Here is a 23,973-nt window from a genome sequence, read left to right as displayed (position 1 = left end):
AACATGCCCTGGAGTAAGAGACATACCTTGCTTTTGAAAGAAAGAATGAAGAAAAAAAAATCTTTCCTTGAAAAGTATCAGGAAATAACTAATAGCATCAGCTAGTGATCCCAGCATGCTTGTTTTCTGGCTCTGTTATTTCTGCTGCACCTTCTTCCTCTCCCCTGCCCCTCCCCCTGCAGAGGCCTAGGATATAGAAACTGCTATGACCTTATATCCTATTACCATACTAACATATATAATGAATACTGCAATTTGAAAAGCTGCTTTTATGAAAAAGGGGGTGCATGTTGTATGTGATATATTATGGTAATAGGGCTGAAAAGGACTTGAGGAAGTTGCATCTGGCCCAACCCCATGCTCAAGGCAGGATCTTTGCTAGCTAAACTATCCCAATCAAGTGCTTGTCTAACAGACTCAGCGGGGAACTTCCTATTGACGGTGGGGAAACAATTCTCAGTGCCTACAGTTAAGCACGTGAATTAATCTTTACAGAATTAGGTTTTCAGTGTAATGTGAGAGGCAACAGGTGGCTACAGGAAAACAAACAGGGACGCACAAGGTAACAGGGAGATGATGACGATGAGTGCAATGAGCCGTGGTGAGAATTACTCTGTGTTGCTACTAGGATGATAATGCACTCAGGCTTTCAGCACGTTTGTTGCTTGGGAACTGAGAGGCATATGGGACCTGACAGTGGCTCCTTTCGTGTCTGTCTTGCAGGGATCCCCTTCCCCAAGAACTTCCAGCAGGTGTGCACCAAGATCCTCACCCGCCTCTTCCGAGTCTTCGTCCACGTCTACATCCACCACTTCGACAGCATCATCAGCATGGGCGCTGAAGCACACGTCAACACCTGCTACAAGCACTTCTACTACTTCATCAGGGAGTTCAGTCTCATCGACCACCGGGAGCTGGAGCCCTTGGTAAGAACGTGATCTGCGAGGGTAACTCGCTGTCTGTTTTGTACGGGGGGCGACATGATCCCGTGGGCAGGGGGACGGCACAGCGTCAGCCCCTCGCAGATGCCCTCACCTTTTGCGCCTGTTTGCTCTTTGGATTTTCCCCGTCTGGTTTCTTATCGGGAAATTGATGTCTGCCGTAGTTCTGCCAGCAATGTCAGCCACGATCCCTATTGCTTTGTTAGACCTCCATGCTTTCTCCTAAGCTGTCTGTTGCAATTAGGAAGAATTTCCCATCTAAGTTCATAATTTTATACATCATCCCTTATACCCTGCCTCTGCCATGGTGCCTGCATGTTACCATATTTTCTTGACTACAACACACTGTAGAGTATAATATGCACCTTGCTGTTGAAAGGCAGAATGAAGGGGAAAAATAATTTTCCAGACTTATGGCGGCATAGAGCAGGGACTTAACCTTCAGCTGACTAGCCCTTTCTTTCCTGCTTAACTGAAGCTGAAACCCTAGTTGTTGCTGAACACTGGTTTCCATGGGTAGATATATGATTTGGAAAAAAACTAAAGAGTCTCCAAAGCTGTGAAATAGGAGGAGAAAGACAGCTAGCGGGCAGCAGAATAGCCCTAAGAAAGGTTAGCTCCGTTACCTGTGCATCAAGACCGTTAAAAAGGAGAGACAGTCATTAACACCTGTGCCACGAAGAACAATAAGACATTAAGTTAATTGACTTCCTCTTAGCTGCCCGAATAGTAATACGACAGTAGTATTGTAGTATATGGGGATTGGTCCCTGCGTGGGAACTTGGTTGGGTGACCTGAAGGCCACAGAAATGGACAGGTAAGGGATAAGGACCCTTGAGTCCACCCTCTTTCCTTGCTCTGCGAAGAACGGCACCGTGAGCACCGTGTCGTAGCTTTGTGGTAGTGCCAAATGGCTGGTGCAGCCAGGTCCAGAGACGCCAGCTCCAGAAGAGAGTGGGGAGGAAGGAGAAAGACATCCTCCCTTGCCTTTTCCTGCCTACTTAATTACCCATCTTGCCTGACGGCTTTGACTGTGACTCCGCCCAGGGATGCTCGCCAAGGGATGCTCAAAACACAGTGGCATCCCTGTTGATCGTATCAGGTGAACTGGTCCTGATCTGTATCCTCATATTATAGCCTGGAGTCCCTGCTGTCCGTGGCTCGGCAGTGATCAGTCCTCTGCTCCACTTCCTCAGCCTTCTCATCACGAAGCTCCTCCGGCATCGACAAGACACAGACCATAATTGTCTTTCCTTCTTGACTGATGCCTGGGTGCTGTAAATCGTTAGCACCTAATGAACGTCATGGGGCTAGAATGGGGGCACCTCTATAGCCTCCGATTGCTCAACGGCATTCGATACAGGTGATGTATCTGGCCTGCCACATGATTTATGGGTTCGCTGAAGGGGAGCATTTTGGTGGGATGCAATTTAAATGAAACAAGCCAAGCTCATCCCTGCCTCTGCTTTGCTTAATTGTAAATCTCTCTGTGATCCCATCGGCCAACACCCAAACACGGATCCAGACTCAAGTGTCTGAAAGATCTGGCATAGCCACTGATGAGTTTTCTTTGGACGTGCATCAGTTCACCCAGAACCAAATGGAGCTCCTTATTCTTGGGTGAAATACATAGGATGTGGACAGATGAAACATTTACCCTTGGTGCAGTCAGCATAAAAAGTAGAAGACAAATGATATATCCCTAAGCCAGGATAGGTTCCCCCAAACTAGTGGAGAATTACCCTTGAAAGAAATCCCAGTGCAAGTTATCCTGGTTTAGGTTTCATCTGTCTGTGTTCATCCCACAGTAGCTGTTTGCCTTCAACAAACTGATTTTTAATGTTCTTCCTTGTGGTAAAGTGCAGCAAAGCTGAGCACCCCATGTTAACTGCATGGCTGTCCTTTCGTGATCCTGGCTGAATTTACACTGGCATATGTGACTTATCCTGAGTAATGCGGTCATCCCTCCACGCCCATAGAGTCCGCGGTTCAAGCCCCGGTAAGGTTAAGTCTATTATGTAGCCTATGGAGGTGGAGAAATTGAGTCCTGTAATGTTTGCCCACATTTAGACAATCAAGTTCCTACCAGAAAAATCCCAGGACCCTTTTCCTAAGAACAAGGGGGTTCAATCCCCCTGCCATGGACCCGTCTGGTGTGCCCCAGGGACAGCTTAATTTTGCCAGTTGCGTGCACAGTGTCCAAGGCCAGATCCCATGTGAGTGAGTGTGGACTCATAGCTTTTTATAGCCCTTTTCTCTGCTGTACACGCAGAAAATATGGCTTATTAGTGCCACAGAGATGCCAGCCACAATCCCCATAGGCTCTCAGCAGCCGACGTAACAGATGTGTCCTGCCACAGCCCTTGCTCTGGCTTAGACATCAGGAGGCAATCTTAGCGTGTGTCAGGTGGGAGCTGCTTGTTTCCAGATAGTGCCTCCAAGATTATTAAAGACAAGCAAACTGCAGAGGCTGAGAGAGGAGAAAAATGCTTCTGTAATAACCCATTCCCCCTTCCCCCTCCCACCATGCTTTCCTGTAAGACGCAATAAGTGGAAGTTTCTCTGCTAACACCAGTGCAGTCGTGTGACACTCAGCCACCTCGATTTCCTGCCCCGCTGCGTGAATGGATGCAAGAATAAGTAAATAATAGACCATATTGTACTTCTCACCCACGGACCCCAACGTGCTGTATGATGGTGTAACAGGACGGCTGCAGAGGAGCTCTTGGCTTGCACCAGGAGTAGGGCTGGCAAGTGTAATATTGTGGACTTGCCTAGAGAGCACCGGTGGTTTGGGATTGGGACTATTGGGAGAGGTCTTAGCCATCCCGGGAGCAGGCTAGAGCATGGGAACAGGGCAGGGAGGTAATAGGCCTGGCAGGAAGGCTAGAGACAGGGCCTGAGGGGCCAAGACGCGGCTAGAGAGCACACTGAATTGACTGAGCCCGGGAACAGGGTAGAGCATACGTCTTGCAGTGATTGATTGGAAACACCTGCAAGGCTTGAGTGTGGGGAAAAGAGGATGCCACAAAATTAGCCTGTAAGGTGATGAGAAATTAGGCCATGATGAGATCTCACTCGAGAGCAATCTCCCGTTTCTGAGTCCTTATTTACGTCAAGGAGTGGCAGGGAAGTAGAAGGGGAGGCGGCCGTGAGAACAGGGTGGGACAGAGGCTAAGTGGCCACCAGACGTCACCGTGGCCATCTGCTATTTTGTTACAGATGACCATTGGACTCATCCTCCTCGCTGGGTAAAGGAAACCGAGGCATGGAGAAGTTAAGGTCACATGACAAATCAGTGGCAGGCCCTGGGGCAGAACTCAGATTGCCTTATTTTTCGGGTCCTACTATAACTGCTAGACAATAGCCCCCTGGCTTCGGTATAACCCTGCTTGTAGAGGATTGCAGCTGCTTCGAATCATAATTTGGCCCATCTTGGGTTGGAGTTGGCTTGAGCACATAACACTGGCGAGGCCTTCTTATGTTCCCATATGAACAGTCCTCCAGTCCACGTCACCCTCTTCTCCCCGAGCCAATTAGTAGGCGTTTGCAAGCAGTTAGATCAATGCTTATTTCCTCGCCAGCCAGCTGAACTCCCCTGGAGAATATAATTGTGGAAATTAATGTAGCACCAGCTGGAACAGCTGGGCCTTTTGTTTAAAGCGGCGGGCCAATTAAAATGCAGCTGTGACAACTGCTGAGCGTTCCTCCTCCGCCCGCCTCCGACCGCAGCCTCGCTGGCTGTTTCGGGTAAGGGGAGGATCGGGGACCGGAAGAGATGCCGAGATTGTCAGCCTCGGAGACAACGTAGCGCAGCTCCTGCTCTCTCTGCTCGTTGGATGTTTTCTCCCTTTGCCCGTCACAGCTAGCATAAGGGTGGAGAGGGAGCGACGGTCCCTCTGAAACACTGGACATTGGCCATGGCTAATGATGGGTGGGCTGTGCCGCACTGCTTGGATGGTAGGGTTGGAAGGGACCTTAGGAGGTCACATCTAGTCCAACTCCCCGCCCAAGGGAGGATCATCCCAACCCCGACCATCCCAGCCATGTGTCTGTCCAGCCTGCTCTGAAAAACTTCCAAGGATGGAGATTTCACAACCTCTCTATCCTATTCCAAAGCTGAACCACCCTCCTAGTGACAGAGGTCTTTCTAATCTCCACCCTCAATTTCCCTTGCTGCAAGTGGAGATCGTTGCTCCTTGTCCCGTCCTCTGCAGCCACAGAGAAAAGTCCATCTCCATCCTCCTTATAAGTACCCTACAGGTATTTGAAAGTATCCAGGTTGTAGTCGTATTGGTCCAGAGGCAAAAGGAATCAGGACTTGTGGTAGAGGTGGTAGCTTTTATTAGACCAACTAGATTTTTACAAGAAACATTTTCGCAAAAAAATGCAATTAAATATTTTTTTGCAAAGATCTAGTTGGTCTAATAAAAGCTATCACTTCTGTCATGAGTCCTGATTCCTTCTATGGGTATTTGAAGCGTGTTAGTAATGGGTGTTTGGCTCATGGGTGTTTGGCTCATGGGTCTTGTTCACGTGCTCAGAGTTGCACTAGTCACCAGATTTGGGGGCGAGGAGGAATTTTCCCCTAGGTCAGCGTGGCCGGGACTATCGGGATCTTTTGCTTTCCTTTGGAGGACGGGGCACGGTCTGCACTCTGAAATCATCAGGGCGTATTTCATGTTACACATTCCCTGCCACTGCACTGCTGCAGCCCTTGATCCTCTCGCTCTCTTCCTCTGGCACACTGTAATCTTTTCCTCTCTTTTTTCCACCCCCCAAGGATCCACTTGTTAGAGTCACGGACAGAGTGAGAGGGGAGGAGGGACTGAACCTGGTTCAGGGGAGCACCGGATCTTCCTTCCTGCACTAGTAACTCCAGCAGTTATCTACCTGGGAGAGTATTATTGTTTGCATTGCATTAATGCCAGCGGGTACCAGCCCGTTGTGCCAGGCAGGGTACGAATGGATAACAAACAAAACGTCTCTTCCCCAAGTGGAAGACTACACATAATAGGTAGATGCAACTACTCTGGGGTCAGATGACCTGGCTGGGGTCATCTGACCCCAGCGCTCTTTCCTGCCCAGGGCAGGGGGTCGGACTCGATGTACCGAGGTCCCTTCTGACCCTAAATATCTATGAAATCTATGGAGAAGGAAGTCACGAGGCGAGGAGTACAAGGGAAAGACTGGATGCAGTTAATTGCCTTAATAGACAAAACCATGTGTGGGGTCCCCTGTGGGACGAAGCCTGTTGCTCCATTAGGAGCTTGTGGCTCCCTCCAAAGAAGACCAAGGAAGCTATGCCAGGGAGCTAGGCCAAGGGAGCTCTGGGGGCTCCCAGACCATTTAAAGGGAACACTTCCAACTCCTGTCCATCTATTCAGAAAGAAGATTGCAAGCCCGCTGATCATGGAAGAAGTGATAGCTTTTATTAGACCAACTAGATTTTTGCAAAAAAATATTATTTAATTGCATGTCTTAACGCTCAAGCAACCAGTCATGCGGCTTCACGAGGGTGAAGTCCACCATGGGACTGAGCTCTTGGGTTCATCGCTTAAAGACGCTTTACTGTCTCGTGGAACCCATAGGCCACAATTCACCGTCCATCTCATGCCACATGAGTGGCCAAGCTGGTGCTATTGGACCCCACATCTACTCATTATTCGTCATGATAGAGAGCAAGCATTGCATTAATGCTGCAATTATCTCTTGCTGCAACATCTTGCATACAACATTTTGCATATAATCGCCAGCGCCAGGAGTTATTTAGAAAATCGATCCCAATCATGCTGTTGGTCTGATGAAAGATATCACGCACAAGAATCCTTGCCTCTTAGAAAAATCAGAGGTGCCTAGCAAGAAAGTCTTGTTCTGGCATTCAGGGTCATTCAGAGTGCCAAATCTGAAGCAGGATGGAGTTTTTCCCCCTATGTCAAATTACCAGAGATGTAGGTTGTAGGTGTAGGTACGTAGGTTGGAGCCGTGTTGGTCTAAGGACATAGGTAGGCAAGGTCCTTTGGGTAAATCTGACATCTTTTAATAGACCAACTCTAATAGCTGGAAAAATTATTCCATAAGAATTGCAATAATAATTCTTCCAGCTCGTTACGTTGGTCTAATAAAAGGTATCAGATTTACCCAAAGAACCTTGTTTGCCAGAAATCCTGATGCGTCTTGCCTTCTTCTGTAGCACGCGATGGGGTCTGGAGCTGAGCAGATATTATCCAAGTAGTTCCCTACCTCTGCAGTGGCAGGGCACTGGCAATGCCCTCGTCTCCCCTGTTTTTACCTACGGCGTGTTGTATGGTGTTGCGGATATTGTGCCTGGCAGTTTGGGGGAGGATTTGAAGTGGTGATTTAGGGTGTTCCTTGGCTTAATGATTGCTTGTAAATGCAGGGTAGCAGACTTGATGATTCAGGAGGCCTCATCCTATATATGGCTATTTACCCAGTGCAGACTGGCCCTGAACATCACCCAGCTGGGTCACCTCCGTGGGATCTGCCTGTTACATTTGTTGGGCTTGTGTCGCCTGAGCCTTTCTGCCTTGCTGAGAAAACTGCGTGGGTGTTTTGTCACCGAGAAGCAACCAATTCATTTCTTTACTTTAAAAAGAAGTGTGTGGGGGAGCATGATTGAAGAGTCTAGGGACTAGGGAAAGGAAAGTAGAAAAGTTCCAGGATTTTCTGCTTAGTAGAAAAACCAGATTTGTCTGAAACATTTCATAGCCTATAGGTCATGACATGGCTTATGCCGGCACATATGTAACAGGCAGTTTGGCCCCGTGGCAGAACGTGGGCTGGGATTCGGGCGCTCTGGTTGCTGCGTATCTGGGGGCTCAAAGACACCGTCCTCTTTAAGCTGTACCCAACTTGCTGCACCTCCACGAACTCTTTGGAGCCGAAGGAAGCAGCATCAGATATGCAATGCAAGCTTTAGAGGGGTATCCTGTTTAGAAAAATGGATGTCTCTGTCTAGAAAGGGTTTGTGGCCTGGCCACTCACTCCTGGTGTCTGCTGCAGCTGAGAGGGGGAGGCAGGTTCACCAAGCCCAGCCCTTGCATCAGTGAGCAAGACTTCTATTTTGCTGGGCTTGAATACAGGTCTGAATTGTACCCGTAGCATTTCAGGCTGAATGAAGTTGTCATTAGCCTGCTGGTTGGGAGGCTGCTTTCCCGATGGGTTTGAAGGTGATCGGACGGGGGAAGCTTTTAAGACAGCCTGGCAGTCCAGATCACACACAAACCCGATCAGAAGCTGGTTTAAACCTGCAACAGAACAGACATTCAGTGCACATAAACCAGTTTGAAACCAAACCTGGTTGAATGTAGTATCAGACTTAACTGGTTTGTCCCAAATGCAGTGTGTGTCACAGACCCCTATGCCTTCACAGCTCTTTCTGTAGCGCCCAGTGGCAGGTACTAACTCCTTCGCACGTTGGCTGTAGCCCTGGATCAGGCTGGGATGATGTAGTTGGGGCTGGTCCTGCTTGGAGCAGGGGGTTGGAGCAGGCGTGACCTCCGGAGGTCCCTTCAACCCTCATTTTCTACAATTCTGTGATTTCTTCAGCTGCTCAGCTCTGGGGGTTCGTCATGCCAGGCTAGCCTGATGGCATGTCATCTCATCTAGACCTCAGCAATGCTTTAGAGTCATGCTCCAAGCAGACCTTGCAGGGCCTGGCATCCAGGACTGAAGATCAGAAATATAGGGGGAAAACACCAGTGCATCCCTATGGGCCACTGTAAGCTCCTTGGACTACTGGTAGCTCATGAGAAACGCCGACCTCGATTCACCAAGCGTCTGTGGAGGTGACAGTTCCCTTCGTGGTTCCCTTCTTGATCCCAGATCTCATTTCCTCCCACAAAACTTTCTCCCTGTGAAGTGCCAACCACCCACTCTCCAAGGTCAGTACGTAGCATTTCAGGGAGCAGTGTGCACCGAAAGCACTAGGCCTGCGCTCACTGCTAATGAGGCATCTGTGCACGCTCATTAGCTCTCCCTAGGTTGATCTAGTTTTACAGAGCTGGAGGATCAGGAACCTTTCTTTCTTTTCCCTCTCCCCCTGCATCATTTAGCTTGGCTTGTGTGTGTGTGTTTTAGAACCAGCCTGTTTTATTTTTCTTCTTAGTCCTAAAGTTGGGTCATTTCTGGTGTTTACCCTGATGCCCCGTCCTTGCAGCTTTTTTCCCCCTCCCTAGCTGCATTAAAAAAAAAAAAAAAGACATTAAAAGTTGAAATGACGAAGGCATATACTTAAAATCACAGGTTCCAGCTTCTTATGGCCTTATTGGCAATATCACAAAGCCAGCTCTTAAAGGGGTGCTAAGAAACTATTTTGCCATTTGTGTCTCTCCTGATGACCGTCCTTCCTTCTTCCCGGAAACCTCCAGGGAGTCCTCAGTCAGATTCAGTTTAGAAGTGAACAGAAACACCCCTCCTCATGTGCCTGGACCAGTTGTACAAATTCCTCTCCCATATCAACTCTGCTGATTATGAAGGGCTGAGCCAGGGAAAAACAGGAGCAAGATGATTTGTCCAAGGCAGTCAGGTCACTGCTTTGCCAGCATCACTCTGCAGGTCCAGCGGGGAAATGCTGAGTGCCAGCGGGTGCCGGAGCCATTGGAAAGGAAAAGGCTCCTTTTGACTGAATGGAAGTTGGTTTCCATAGCTGGTATTCACTTGCATCTTCATGTGCAGCCCTTGGGGGACACTGAGGGATTTCTGGGCATGTAAAGAAGCAGGACTGAGAGGGGTTGAGTAGCAGCCTTCACCTCCCTGCCGGGGGCTGCAAAGAGGACGGAGCTGGGCTGGTCTCAGTGAGGGCAGGTGACAGGACAAGGAGCAATGGGCTCATGTTGCAGCAAGGCAAGTGTAGGTTAGATATTAAGAAAACCTTTCTCAAAAGGAGGATGCTGAAGCACTGGACTGGGTTACCCAGGATGGTGGTGGAAGAGAGGATTTTAAGACCCAGCTTGACAAAGGGATGGGATGATGTAGTTGGGGCTGGTCCTGCTTGGAGCAGGGGGTTGGACCGGATGTGATTCCCTTCCAGTCCTCACTTTCTATATGACTTGTGGTCTGGAGAGCATTCAAGTCAGACTGGGAACTGCTTTTGCTTTTACCAAGCAGCTTTTTAGCTGTCTGTGGATGGCAGTGTTGGATATGAGGCCTCCAGTTCCCCCTAACTCTCATACTGGACCTGCCGCTCAAATGTTGACATGCAATTTGCAGGGATGCTCTCAAAGAAGAGGCAGCCTCTTCAGGGCAGCTCTTCTAACTTCAGGGCAGCTCTTCTAAAGGAACTGCATTTTAAAGCATGGTCCTTTACATCTGGCAAATGCAAGATGCTGCTGTCCTAAGCTAGCCATTTAGCATCTCTGCTCTCCTCCCTTACAGCTACTGTGTTTTCCCTTTGGACTGCAAGGAGGTGGCACTGTTTCACAGGCGGAGGCCGGATGGTTTAGACCCTGGCTGGGAAATGGATTGATTTTATTATGTTTAAATGGCGTGAATCCAGAGCTGTAAAGCAGGGTATTGCATGCTGTAGAGGGTTAGCTCCCAGGCTGCCTATTTAAATAGCATGTATTTAAAATACATTCTATCTATCTATCTATCTATCTGCATGTGTGTGTGTGTGTGTGTGTGCAAAACAGTGGAAGTGAGGGGGGAATTTTTTTTCCTCTGATCTTGGAGTCGTACTAAGGTCGTCTTTGTGACTTTTCAATTGACATGATCGCTTTTGGGAGGAAATGAGAGCTTCCAGTCTTAAAATGTCTTCACTTCTGTGGCTATTAAAAGCACCCCTTTAATGACACCATGATGTCTTGGTGCGTATTTGTGTGCCACATAAATAATGTTTCTTCTTCTAGCTCGGTAATGACCCCTTTTTAATGACTATAAACCTCCAGCAAGTAATTAGTGCTCTGTGCTCTGCATTTAATATTCTAAAAGGGGCATCTGTGAATACAGATTTCTTTTCCTCTGGTGATTTATTTTCCAGTGTTAATTGCCTACCGAGCTCCTAAAGTTCTGTATGAGCGGTGGTTCTCTCTTGGGCTTCCTCTTAAAGAAGTCAGATCATTTACTTGACATATATTTATTCAGTGATCATTTTACCAGTTTGGGCATGAGATAAATGTTTCAGTTTTCTGTCCAACGGTTGTAAGATTTGAAGCCCACCAACCCAGCACCCAGAGTAAACATTTGCATATGCAGGACCTAGACGTAAACCATGCATCACAGCCTGCTGCTTTGGAAGGGAGACCACAAGCTAGGAAAACCTGCTTTTATAATCAAACGTTTCATGCCAAAGGGTTTTGCCAGCTGCCTCCAGTGCCATGGGCAATGCCCAGTCCATGCATGGGCCGGGTCCATCTGGGGGTCCCGATTCAAAACCTGGGGCAGGCATGACAGGGCCCCATCGAGCCGTGCGGAGGGGAGCAGAGGGCAGCTCACCTCTAACCCAGCGCTGCAGGGGAAGGGGATGTGACCTGGCCCTGAGCGGGGGGTGTAGAGAAGTGGGGCTTGACCTGGCCCCAACCCAGCCCATGGGCTGGAGGTCGAGCACCTCTGCACTGGGCAGTAAGAGTGCGGGGTCTCATCGAACTCCAGTGAAAGTCCGTAGAAGGATTCTTGTTGACTTCATGCCGAGTCCGAACAGGCGCAGAATGAGCCACTGAACAATGGAAGAAGGGAGAAGTTTGGATATGAACCTGTTTCCTCATGATAACTATCTCAGGATAAGGCCAAAGTAGAACAGAAGCATTTTTAAGGTATAATCCAAGTGACTTGCAGAATAAGCTCAGTGGCTTTAGACCGCTCTATGCCAGGTAATTTTAACATGAGTTGAAGGTGTCCATTCTCTTGCAAGAATAACTAGATACCGTGGGGGACTAGACTCAGAGGGGCTGATCCACAGTCCATTGACGTTAATGGGCTATCACAGACCTCAGCGCACGAGGTCTATGGTAGTTCATTGTGAGAGACTCGAAGACCTCAATCTGCTTAGCTTAATATAGAGAAGGTAAAGTGTGACCACATTACCCTTTAGCAAATATATCCATTTGGGGAAAGCAACTTGACAATGCAGGGTCCTCCTTTCAGCAGACAAAAGTAGCATGAAAAAGGTCGGGACACATCTGGATAGAAACCAGGCACAAGCTTTTAAGCCAACCTAATTAGCTCTTGGAGCAGTTTACCAAAGTTCATAGCAGTTTCTTTGTCACTGATGTTTAAAGCAGCCAGACCTGCTCTAGCTCACATGAGAATTAACTTGGAGCAGTTCTCTGCCCTGCGTTGTATGAAGGAGGTCAGACAGCATCATTGCAAAGGTCTCTTGCAGCCTTGTACTCTATGAATACGCATTTGTTCAGTACTTTCTATGCTGCATGAGCATTTAGAAAACTTTAAGGATTCAGTCGCTCAGACCCTAACTCAATGAAGCAGTTAAGCACATGCTTAAATCTCATAGCTTAATATGTACTTAAAGGTTATACTGAGTATTTTAAGGGTGTACCTAGAAACTCTTCAATGCACCCTAGTAGAGGCAAGTGAAAGCAGTATAATCTCAAGAGAGGTAGTTACCTGTGTTAGTTTGAAGTCAGGCAGAAGGCAGGGTAACGATGCACCTTATAGACTAAATGAATCAGAAAGGCAGAAGCTTTATGTAGACTGTGATGGGCCACTATTTCTCAGGGCCAGATTCTGACATCTGTACTCCTATTGAGGAGTAAAGCAGGATGGCAAATAAAGTGGGGAGTAAGGATTTATTCAGAGGGAGGGGTAAACCAGAAGAGCCTGGCCTGGTCCGCTTAGCAAAGTGAAGGCCAAAGGGGGACATGACTGCAGTCTATCACCTTGCCAGGGGAGTGAACGACCAGGTTGGAAATGATCTCTTGAAGGCAATAGATACATGAATAACTGCGAATGGAGGTCCATGAATAAACAAGAGGGAGGGAGGAGAGCTTTTCAGGCCCAAAAACCAATGCTAGCATAGGATCAAATAGCTGCAAACTGGCTATGAACCAATGTAGCTTGGAAATTGGAAGGGGATTTCAAGCTATCAAAGTTAAAGCCCAAGCCATGAGGGCAAGAACCTGAATCACTTGAAGATTGAACTGGATATATTTATGGAAGGGATGGTTTGGTGGGACCAGGGGGTTTGGGCTTCAAGATTCAGCACGTGCGATGTGTGGAATCAAGGATTTGCAATGCCCAGACTGGAGAGCAGAGGCAGCTTGCCTGTACAGTGGTAGCTGGTGGCTAATCCCAGGCTTCAGGGCTTTTTCTCGTTGCCTATAGGAGCCAGGCAGGATCTCTCTTTCTTGTTATGAATACTACTGGCTTCTATTTTTTTTTTCTTTTCTTTTCCTCAAAAGCATTAGCTATTGGCCATCACTAAAGCTGCGATGCACTGACACTTCTGCAAGCGCTTAGAAAACTCAGGATCCTGGCAAGAAAGTCTTGGTAGTCCACTCCATCACTGAATTTGGGGTTAGGAAGACATTTTACCCTATGTCAGCTAGGAAAGGATCATTAGGGTGTTGCCTTCTTCTCTGGCACGGGACACGATCCTGTGTTTTTGTATCTTTTCACATACAACCCACACATTCTCTCCCTAAACACCAGCCCTGCAAAACCGGGGTGCATTATTAAGCTGATTTTCTAACTGGGATAGAAGTCCCCTGCTTTGATTCCTGCTCCACAGTGCAGCTACAGCCTTACTGTTCAGGCAACTGAGGCACCCAATTGCTTAATAGCTCGTCTTTACTCCAGGGGCCTTGATGAGCATCTCTCCTTTTCCATGGTCTTGGTATTCCACTAACCAAGCTCACTGTTCTTAGGGCAGTTTTGCTGCCTGCTAGCTGGTTTTGGTGTCTTTCCTCTTATTTCACAGCTTCGGAGACTCTAGCAATTTTCAAAAGCATAGATCCCCTCATGGAGACCAGTCTTCTGCAGCAGCTAAGGTTTCAGCTTTAGTTAAGCAGAAAAAGGAGAGCGAGTTAACTGAAGATTGGGCTCTGTGCCTGCTCTACGCAGCCACAACTCTAGAAAAATCTTTCCTCCACTCTCCCGTCCCCAAAACAAGGGGTATATTTTATTCTTGTGTCTGAGCAAATATAGTATTAACCAATTCAGTCCCGATGGTTGTAACAGCAGGGCATTTGCAGAACGCTCACTTCACCTGCTTTTACCTGTAGCAGTTGTTGGTGTTTCTGGCTTTTTGCCTTGTATGCAAAAGAGCTTGATATGGCAATTTTAGGGAAGCCTTGGGTCAAGAATAACCTTTGAATGCAGGGAGGTCCCTTCCAGCTCCGAGTTCCCACGAGGAACGAGAACATGACCCATAACAAAACCAACCAGCTCAGTTTATGTTGAACTTTATTTGATCTCAGCAGCATTTTTTGTTCATGTTTCAAAACTGTGGATGTTGATTTAGGGTCCAAGTGAATTTGCAATATCATGACAAGACCCCCTAACGGCACTGAACAAAGGGAGTTTATCTGGAAGGCTGTGCTGTAGTCCTTGCTTTCTGGTTGTTAGGGTCAGTGTTACCCTTCCTTGACAGGAGCCAGATAACTGATATATCGGCACCTGCACTCATCAGTGGTTTAGCAGGAAGCTTCCCTGCTGCCCTCGATTATGACCACTTGGTTATTATTTGCATTGCAATGTGGCCTGTTGGCAACCACAGCCTCTTTGAGCTAGCTGCCGTCAACACAGGGGGAGACAACCCCCACCCCAAGAAGCTTGTAGTCTCGATAAGGGAGAACAGACCCACAGGGAGAGGAGGGGACAGTTTTAGGTCCCCCGGCAGCACAGCCAAGACGAGAGCCCAAGTCTGTGAGTTGTGATACGTGCTCTGTCTGTGGCCTGAGCTGCTCTGCTCGGTTAAAGCTTTTGTGCGCTTCACAAACTAAATCTGAGATGAGACTGTGTAACACAGAGGGATGAAATACCAGAGGGCAAATAAGGAACTATCTGTCACAAATTAAACAGCACGTCTACGCCTTCATTCGGTGCATTAAGTTTAGTACTTGCGTAACCAAGTACTAAATTAATGCGCAGTAACTAGTGCTACTGCGGAGTAGCACTGGTGCATGGGTTTTTACAGATGATGACTGTTCAGTAGCCTATGCTACTACGCAGTAGCGTCTTAGCATGGGTTTTGCCCGGCACGCTAGTACACAGTGTTATTAGGCTACTGTGCAGTTAACGTCTTGTGTAGACGTGGCCCAGGAGAACCAACATCCCAAACCACCTCTGCTGGAAGTGCACGGTCAGACCCTAACAGTGTTTCGTGTAGCCCTCCAGCTGGCTGAAACTTCACCTTAATAGCACATGGTGTTTTATCTGTTTTTCTTTTCCCTGTGCAGAAAGAAATGACGGAAAGGATTTGCCACTGAAGGGTTTCCTGAAGAGCAGTTGGCCTGCGTCACACCAAACCAACTCGCAATGGGATGTTGGGACAATCTGTCTCGAAGGACTGGCGCTGGGGATTTGAAATTTATAGAAATATGTACTGTTTAAAAGCCATATTATGGCCTGGGCAAAATCCTGAATCATATTAGGAGTTGCTGAACACAGTTGAAAGACAATCCCAGTCTCTATGGACTTACTGTTTTTAGAGAACCAGTGGCTCGAATGGAATAAGACATCTTATACATGCCCATATTGTGGACTGCTCCCTTAGCCCCCCGATGTCCTTCAAGTCCTTTCAACCACCCCTTTTTATCATGCTGCAGTGTCCTCAGCTTTATAAGGATCTCCTTAAACTCCGATGCTGAGCCTGGAGAGTGAAATATGTAGCTAAGTGCCGGGTATCAACGATGCCTGCCCAGAGTATTAATGCCTATTGAATAAGCACCAGTCCCAGCATGCACTAGGCTTGCTGTCAAATTTGAGATGCAATTTCTGCAATTGGTCTCTTCTTTGGTGGAGCCAAAGACCTGGTCAGAAATGTGAAGATGTCCCCGGAGCAATATAAAGCCATTCTCCAGCCACAAAAGCTGCCTTGCTCCTGTGGAAGATTCGAGCCTTTCTTCAGACCCCTATCAAGTTTGCTGTTCCCAGTGCCTGACCCAGAGCCACTTCTTTCTCTCCTTCACCGGGGATGACCCTTGTGCAGCCTTTGGGATCCCCCCGTCAGGGCTGTTTCCAGGGACAAAGGTCTGAAACTTGGAGACGAGTCCAGCATTGTCCCTGTATCGATGCTGCGCGCTTCGACTAGGGGTGCCGGCCTATTCCCCGGTGAGCTCTCCATGTATAAGTAGTTTAAGAGTGCCTACTTATTGCACCCAATTAAAAAACAGTGTACATCATCTTATTCATCTAAGTTGCATGCCCCCGGGGAATACTGCTTTGCTTCTGGCAGTAGCTTTCTCTTTCAGTGTTGAAATGATAGCTGTGGTTTTAAAACCAACTGCTCTCCGTTAGTTCTTCTTCTTCAGCATCTGCATCGCTCGTCTTACAGGTGAACCTTTCATCTTGCTCATCTCCCTGAGCCGCGTTCAACAACCCACGTGGGAATGGGAACTTGGTTTCTCAAACTCAAGCCCTGGGCCTGGCTTCCTCTGCTCACACTGAGGTGAAAATGGTCTTCCTCTCCTGACCTCCCTTGAATTAGCCCTAACTCAAGCTGGTGTCAGTCGGAAGAGAATTAGTTCTTGTGTGTCCATTATACAGTGTTTTCACCTGGCAACTTACTCCCTGGAGCCTGAGGCCAAAGAAATGCAACTTCATTTTTTTCCAGAGACACGTTAGCTCCGGTATGCTGTGGCTTGTTTAAACAACAGGCTAAAGACAGCATCCCTCGCAAGATACTGAGGGCAAAATCTTATGCCTCAATATGCCTTCCCTTGCTGAACTTTCCTGGGACCCTGAGAAAGGAAGGAGGGAGCATGGAGAAGAAACCCCAGGACCTGACCTGTAGAAAGGCAGGGGTCCCAGGGAGAGCCAGAGAAGTGCAGAATCAAGATCATGGACCACGTGCACTGCTGCCAGGAGTAGCACGATGCTTTTGACTTTCATGCAGCTGCTCCCACTAATGGAAACACATTTGGCTCGACGCTTGGGCGACCATCACCTTTCTGCAGTGGATTCTGCAATAAACTGAAGATGCGAGACCGCCGCCTCGCAGCACACAAATGTCTGAAGTCACGCAGGAGCTTCCTCACCAGCTTCCCAACTTCTCGATGCCACACCAAGGAGACACGACTACAGGTGTGGAATGAGAGGCTGAAGAAAACACCTGACAGTGGAAAAATGGACAGTCCAGTGGCCAAGTCCTTGCCACCGGGGCGGATGAACCGTGGTCCAGGCGGTGATGTCTCAACCGTACCTACGTGCCAGAGGTGGGTTCTCCAAGGAACCAGGGCAGAAGTGGGGCTATGCCACTGGTTCAACCACCTGTGACTGCGGCACGGAGCCTCAGACTATGCACCACCTGTTGCAATGCCCGCTGCTCGAAGGCACGTGTGTGGTGAAAGACCTCACGAAGTACAATACACGAGTGCACGCAAATGCAATGCAGTGGTCAAACGTGGTATAAGAGACACAAAGGGGATTGTTGCCCCATCAGCAGATCTCAGCCCACCCGGGACTTCCCGGATGTCGCTTTACCGTGGCCACGTGGCATCCCATCGCATAAGGAGCCAGTAAAGACCTTCTGGGCTCAGAGGCACACGTCCCAGCTCCGTGAGCTGATGGAGCAACTCAGCTATGCCTGTGGCGGACAGTGGAGAGATCCTGAATCCACCCCATAGAGAGTAGCAGTGCACAAACACAAACCAGATCATTCCATTATTTTCATCCTTTTTTAAATAAGATGTATATATTAAATGCCTAGTCGAAAGAGTTCATTTCACTCCCTAGCAATAACTGTAGCAGAGATATGCATGGGTATGATCAGAGCCTAGTACGTGTGTGTATTTGTGTGCGCGTGCATGTGTGTGTAACATGCCAGTGGTCTCTGATAGCCCCTGCCCTTGAAGGACAGGCTGTGGGCCCGTACATGCAGGCTAGAAGGAGCATGGCAGCTCCCATGGGCCCATCCGGTTCTGTAGTCCCACCTTCTTGCCATCTCGGCTGTAGTGCTGAGTCTTTTGTCTGATGTCCATACCCCATTTTTCAGCCTATTTTTGTTCTGTGTTTGGGCCTCAGAGCCTGCAACATCATTCTGAGTCTAGGGCCTGACCACAGCCCTGCCACTGAAAAGAAAACTCAGTTAAAACTGCTCATGCTTCTCAGATTTTGTCTTAAGACCACAGAAAGTCTCTGCACAAAGCCTTAAATCAGCCTGCAATCCAGATCCAGGTTCACTGCAAAGATGTCTCTGAACAAAGACTGTATTTTAAGGGCTCAAAGCTGTGAGTTCAAGGTCTACAGCACTTTCTTTTGGTATCAGTGGGCACTGAGAGCTGACTGACCCCCGGTGTTTCCAAAACTTTCCAAGCCAGGCAGCTGTCAGTGACGTCAAAACCTGAATCAGTCTTCACACTTTTTATAGGTTAAAAAAAAAAAAAAAAAAGTTAATGGTCTAATAACTTCCATATACAAAACCAAATTCACTGCTGGTGGCTGCTTCCCTGAATGTGTTCACAATGGAGCAAGTGATTGTTGATTGAATGCATTTAAGTAAAATGTTCCCCACCATCCCACTATTTTCAAAGTCATGCAAATCTTTACTGGGTTTACAGGGTTAAAAGCCAACAGACCACTTTTTCAGCATAGGATACGGACAATCATAACTGCGTTATTCCATACCAGTGGACTGCTCCATCTCTACAAGAGCCATTTTTTCTCCCAGGAAACGGATCTCCTCCTTCTACTCAATGAAGGGAACTTCACAGTGTTTCCAAGACATATTTAACATGGTCCGGACTAAGCAAGAGTTAGTCCCAGGAGCAGACAGCTGCTAACCAGGCCAGTATCAGGTTTGCACTTCTTATCAGGATTTTTTTCCTACTTTGTGTATACCAGCAGATCCCTCCTAGCCCATGGAGGATTTGCCACGGAGGATGGACCAGCCCATGGAGGATTTGCAGCATACACAACAGATGAAGGATTTGCAGAAGGAAATCTGGTGGAGTGGCAAGACACGACTCACCTTCCTATTGCTGCTACAGAAAGATTAGCAGAGTAATTTTATGTTCTCTATATTATCGGGGGCTACTTTACATCAAGATTTCAGGTTCTGTGTTTTAGCATCCCAGGATTGTGCCATCAGAGGAGCATTGCGTCTTGTGAAGACACGCACCACATGACAAGGTTTATAGTCTATGTCGGTTCTCCCCCATTGATGGGGGGGAGCGGCGTACCTTCATGTACTACAAGTCTTGATCCTGAATGAAGGCAGGCAATCCTAAGGGAACAGCAGTCAGCATTTCTGATATGCTTCTTTGCTTTGGAGAAGCAGATACCACTAAGAGACACTGTCACCTCACTGTGATCAACTCATGTGCTTTGATGGTTTTTAGCATGTAAACTCTAATGGACCAGTGAGCTCACACTTGAGACTTTCTCTTAAGTGCTTGGAGAACCTATTAACTAGCCTTGTGTCCCATTGTCTTAATGTTACTGTGTTTCTTTGTCTGACAATTGCCTACCTCTTGTCTTCTTGACAAGAAGGAAAGTGATTTTTTTTTCTGTTTAAAAAAGAAATGATCTGAGCCACAGTATAGTCATATATGTGTTTTCCAGCATTTTTTTCTATAAAGGTTTTGTATAGTATATAATATTGATATTTATATCAGGTGCTGTCCTAAGTTTTCGCTATGAAATATCAGTGTTCAAGCCAGGAGAAATGTGCACCAGCTTTCTTTGTGCTCAAAGCGATCCATTTGTTGTGAATGTCTCTTTAAAAAAAAAAAACAAAACACAACTCACCTGCCAAATATATATATTTTTACAAAGAGCAAAAAATGGAATAAGTGCCACTCCAATATTTGTTGCGCCTGTAAGAACTGGTAGGATTCCAAGTGTTTTCATCTGTTACTAATTAAAGAACCATCAATGAAAAGAAACCAAGAAATCAGCGTCTTCCGTTCTTTACTGATTAACTTCCAACAATGAGGCCATCATCATCAGGTTCAGTGGTTCTGGGAAGTTCTCTTGAAGAATTGGGTCTTCCTCTAGTATGGGTTGTAACTGTTTGAGGACTTTCCGTACAGGTTCCAGGGAGGGATGGTATGGCATATCCCATCCAGGAAGAGCACAAGAGGAAGATATGGCATATCCCAATCTTTGGAAGAGTGCAAAACAACTGTGGATGCTCCCTCTGCCAGAAGAAGGGTGTTTGCACCTGAAAGCTTGCAAAGAATTTTTCCAACTATTTTAGCTGGTCTCATAAAAGATACCAGATTTACCCAAAGCACCCTGTCTAACTGAGGTGTAAGGGCTTTTAGCCCTATATCTTATTTAAAACGAATAGAAGAGTTACCTCTGGGTCCTGATCTTTCTCTCACCTCGCTGTAAGTCCAGAGCATCCCAGGGGAGTTTACCCAGCTAAGGCGGGCCTCTTCCATCAGTGAGAACAATCTATCCAGATTTTGTCTTGCTTTCTCATTTTATAAAGCACATCACCAACTCTAGATGAAAAGGGCTGCAAAGTATTACTTAACTTCATGCATTTAGCCACATTTACATGGCCTGGTTTCAGCACGGTCCAGTCCCTCTCTGTGCTGCTTACGTTAACGATGTTGTAACCGGGTTAGGAAAAGGAGTCACGAGAGCAGGTTGCATGACTGGCTGTTGTTTCTAATGACACCAAGGTTGTCTCCAAGGGCCTGTATCTTTTTTTTTTCCTATATTCCACTGGATGTAGCTGAGAAGAGGTAGGTGTGAATGTTGATAATTGAGCTTCTCATCTAAAGTGCTATCAAGAGTTATTTCTGAAATCAGGACTGTCCAACTTCTAAGACCCCAGGGGGCTACACTCAGTGTAGATGCTCCCCTAACCCACTGCTGCGGTGTGTGGGCACAATCCCCACCACAATCCCACCCTTTCCCCTAGGTGAAGCCCTGTACTCACTCTTGGCCTCCTGCATTGTCCCATCCCCTGGGACAAAGAGGCAGCCGTTGGGAGAGGAAGGAGCCTGGAGACTCTGCAAAGGAGGGGAGCGAGGGCTGGGTGAGATCCTGAGGGCTACACATTAACCTCTTGAGGTCCACCAGGTAGACAGCTCTGTGTTAGATTATGCTTGTCGGTGATTTTCATGTGTTGCTGATTATCATTATTGTCTTGCTACGCTTGATGGAAAAAGGTGTGAGCAGCCTGACCATCCATGCAGTCCTTGTTCCTTTGAGCTGATGCATGTATTATAGCATGGATAGAAATGCTCTTGTAAAAGGAAAAGGCAGAAAGAATTCAGGTTCCCTTTTGCAAGCGATAAACTTGGGGCCTGATCCGGCAACGGCTGACCCACGGGCTTAAATCTGCACGTGGTGAATCGTCCCATGGCACTGAACCTGCCCCATTCCTGTACTCCCAGGCTAAGGGCGTGTGCAAGTCTTAGTAGGATCGGGCGCTAGCATTGCCTTGGTCTGACTCTAGGAGGTGGGCGGCACATTTGCAGTTCCCGTAAAGAAAACTATGAGTAGAGAGATTTAGCCACGTCAGCTAGAAGCCAGGGAGAAGGCAAGGTAGCACCTTCGAGACAAACTGGTCCATTGAAACATAAGCTTTCTCTTTCATCACTGTTATGGATGGACTTGCCAAAAGGCAGGGCTCTAAATAAGTGGGAATTTAAATATAAAGGATAGGGGGAAGAGTACTGCTGAGAGGCACAGTGGGAAGCTGATAGGTCAATAGGGATACACAAAGCAGTTAACCCCTTGATGGGATATGAATCCAGAGTCTCTGTTGAGACCACACTTAACATAATCCAGTCTGTGGGCCCTATGAGGCTGTCAGCCAGGGAGGACTGTCTTCAGGCCAGCTTCAGTTCTTGAACCCACCTTCACCTCTCTCAGCAGTGCTCCCATCCTCTGTCCTTTGTACTTCTGCAAGCCATCCGTAGCACCTGACAAAACAGGCTATGAAAATCCATGCCTCTCTGAAACAGTTACTCTAAGGTTCGCTATCTTCCTGCCCTACCTTCTGCCAAAAAAGAAAACCGAATAGCCGTTTTTCCAGGCCTGTAGGAAAATATCTTTATTTTTCTTTATTCCCCTTTTAGTAATGAGAAGCTCGTATGTACCTGGAGTAACAGTATTGCTGTCAAGAGAGTTGCCTGGGATTCACACCAGAGGAACACAGGAGAAATCACTTGGCTTTAGATTCAGCAAAGACAGGTGTAGAGTCAAAAGTTTGGGGTCAGGGAGTCAAAGGTTTCAAGCATGCATCTAGGCACCTGGAGTTTCAATCCCTGCAGGGATGTGGATTCCCTGCAAGACATTTGGGTAAATCCGAAGTGCTCAAGGCCACGTTGAGCAAATGAATGCTACAATCGCTGAAAAAGTCAGAGTAGCTTCCTACTTTCTGTTTGTGGCACGGATCGAGGATGAGATGGGGCCACAGGTGGGCCGGGATCAGTCATCCTACTGCAGATGTGAAGAGCCTTCAGCCGTGAGCCTAACCTTGTGCGTGTGGGCGAGCCATCCTCACAGCGGGATTTTTACAATCAGCTTGCACCCTGGGAGGTTGTCCCGATTATTTTATGAGACGATATTTTGCTTTTCTTTTGTGTGTTGCTGCTGATCCCATGGGGCCTGTGAGTGTCTCCCACTGCTGGGTTTTCCCAGTGGCTACACACATTTCACCACTGGCCTGTTGCGAGAAGCTGTAGCTTGAGGGCTATACATTTTGCAGCTGAGGATGCCAGCTTTGATTTTAGTTTACAGTCTTGGACTCTGCAGAGCAGATGGCCTCCACAGCTCATTAGAGCTACATCAGAGCTCACGCGGCAGCACAGTGCTTTATTTCAGCATGGGGCTGTTCCCGGCTTTTTATTTGAATGGACAAAGCGGTGACATCGGTATCAGCCCTGTAAATAATGGCCGTCTCTCCTGTTACTGCAGCATTTGAGCTTTCATAGTCTTCTTACAGACATGGTTCTTCAGGTGAATCTGATATCTTATTAGACCAACTTAAGTTTAGACCAACTTATTAGACCAACTTAAGTTGATCTAATAAAAGATATCAGATTCACCCGAAAGACCTTATTTGCCTTGGTCCTTAGACCAACACGGCTACAACTTACACCCCTGCATAGGCTTTTTACTACATATATGTATGAAGAGCTAGGGGTGTAAGGAGCAGATAGCACTGATGATCCTGTCCAGCACTGGTGAGGCCACATTCGGAGTCCTGTGTCCAGTTTTGCCCCCCCACCCTACAGAAAGGATGTGGACACTTTGGAGAGAGTCCAGCAGAGAACAATGAAAATAGTTTGGGGGCTGGGGGACACGACTAGTTTCATGGTTAGTAGGGTCGGAAGGGACCTGAGCAGATCGAGTCCGACCCCTGCCATGGCAGGAAAGAGCACTGGGGTCAAAATGATCCCAGCCTCCTCTTAAAGCCCCCCAGGGTAGGAGCCAGCACCACTTCTCTTGGAAGTTGGTCCCAGACCCTAGCCGCCCCGACCGTGAAGTCGCACCTCCTGATGTCTAGTCTGGATCTCCCCTCTGCCAGCTTGTGACCGCTATTCCTGGTCACTCCTGGCGGTGCTCGGGGGAACAGGGACTCCCCCCATGCCTGCTGATTCCCCCCCCGACTAGTTTGTAACAGGTCTGCCTGCAACACCTCCGCTGGGAGCTTATTCCAGAGTCTGCTCACATGTACCACGAAGAAGTTTTTCCTTATATGCAGTCTGAAATTTTCTTCTAGGAGTTTATAGCTGTTGTTCCTTGTTTTCCCCTGGGGTGCTTTGTTCGCCTACCTCCCGATGCTCTCCCCTGATATATTTGTCAGCTGCCACCAAATCCCCCCCCGGAAGTCTTCTGTTTTCTAGGCTGAACAGTCCCGTATCTGTCAGCCTGTCCTCATATGGCTTGCTCTTCAGGCCTCGAATCATACACATGGCTCTTCTCTAGA

At 47.7% G+C, this 23,973-nt stretch overlaps 1 protein-coding gene across 2 annotated transcripts in view; it reads left to right on the top strand.

Annotated features, from left to right (window-relative positions):
• Window positions 1-19,597, top strand: part of MOB3C (MOB kinase activator 3C) — a 56,354-nt gene extending 36,757 nt beyond the window's left edge. For both annotated transcript variants that reach the window (XM_019531373.1, XM_019531372.1), the window contains exons 3-4: window positions 724-926; window positions 15,317-19,597. In XM_019531373.1, coding sequence (XP_019386918.1) covers window positions 724-926; window positions 15,317-15,346 — 233 coding nt within the window. In that variant the 3' untranslated portion in view covers window positions 15,347-19,597. The remainder of the gene's footprint in view (window positions 1-723; window positions 927-15,316) is intronic.
• The last annotated feature ends 4,376 nt before the right edge of the window (window positions 19,598-23,973 follow it).

Source organism: Crocodylus porosus, unplaced genomic scaffold, assembly GCF_001723895.1.
Source record: "Crocodylus porosus isolate Cpor-Errol unplaced genomic scaffold, CroPor_comp1, whole genome shotgun sequence".
NCBI lineage: Eukaryota > Metazoa > Chordata > Crocodylia > Crocodylidae > Crocodylus > Crocodylus porosus.
Note: the sequence above shows the minus strand (reverse complement) of the source record. Positions and strands in the feature narration are given on the sequence as shown.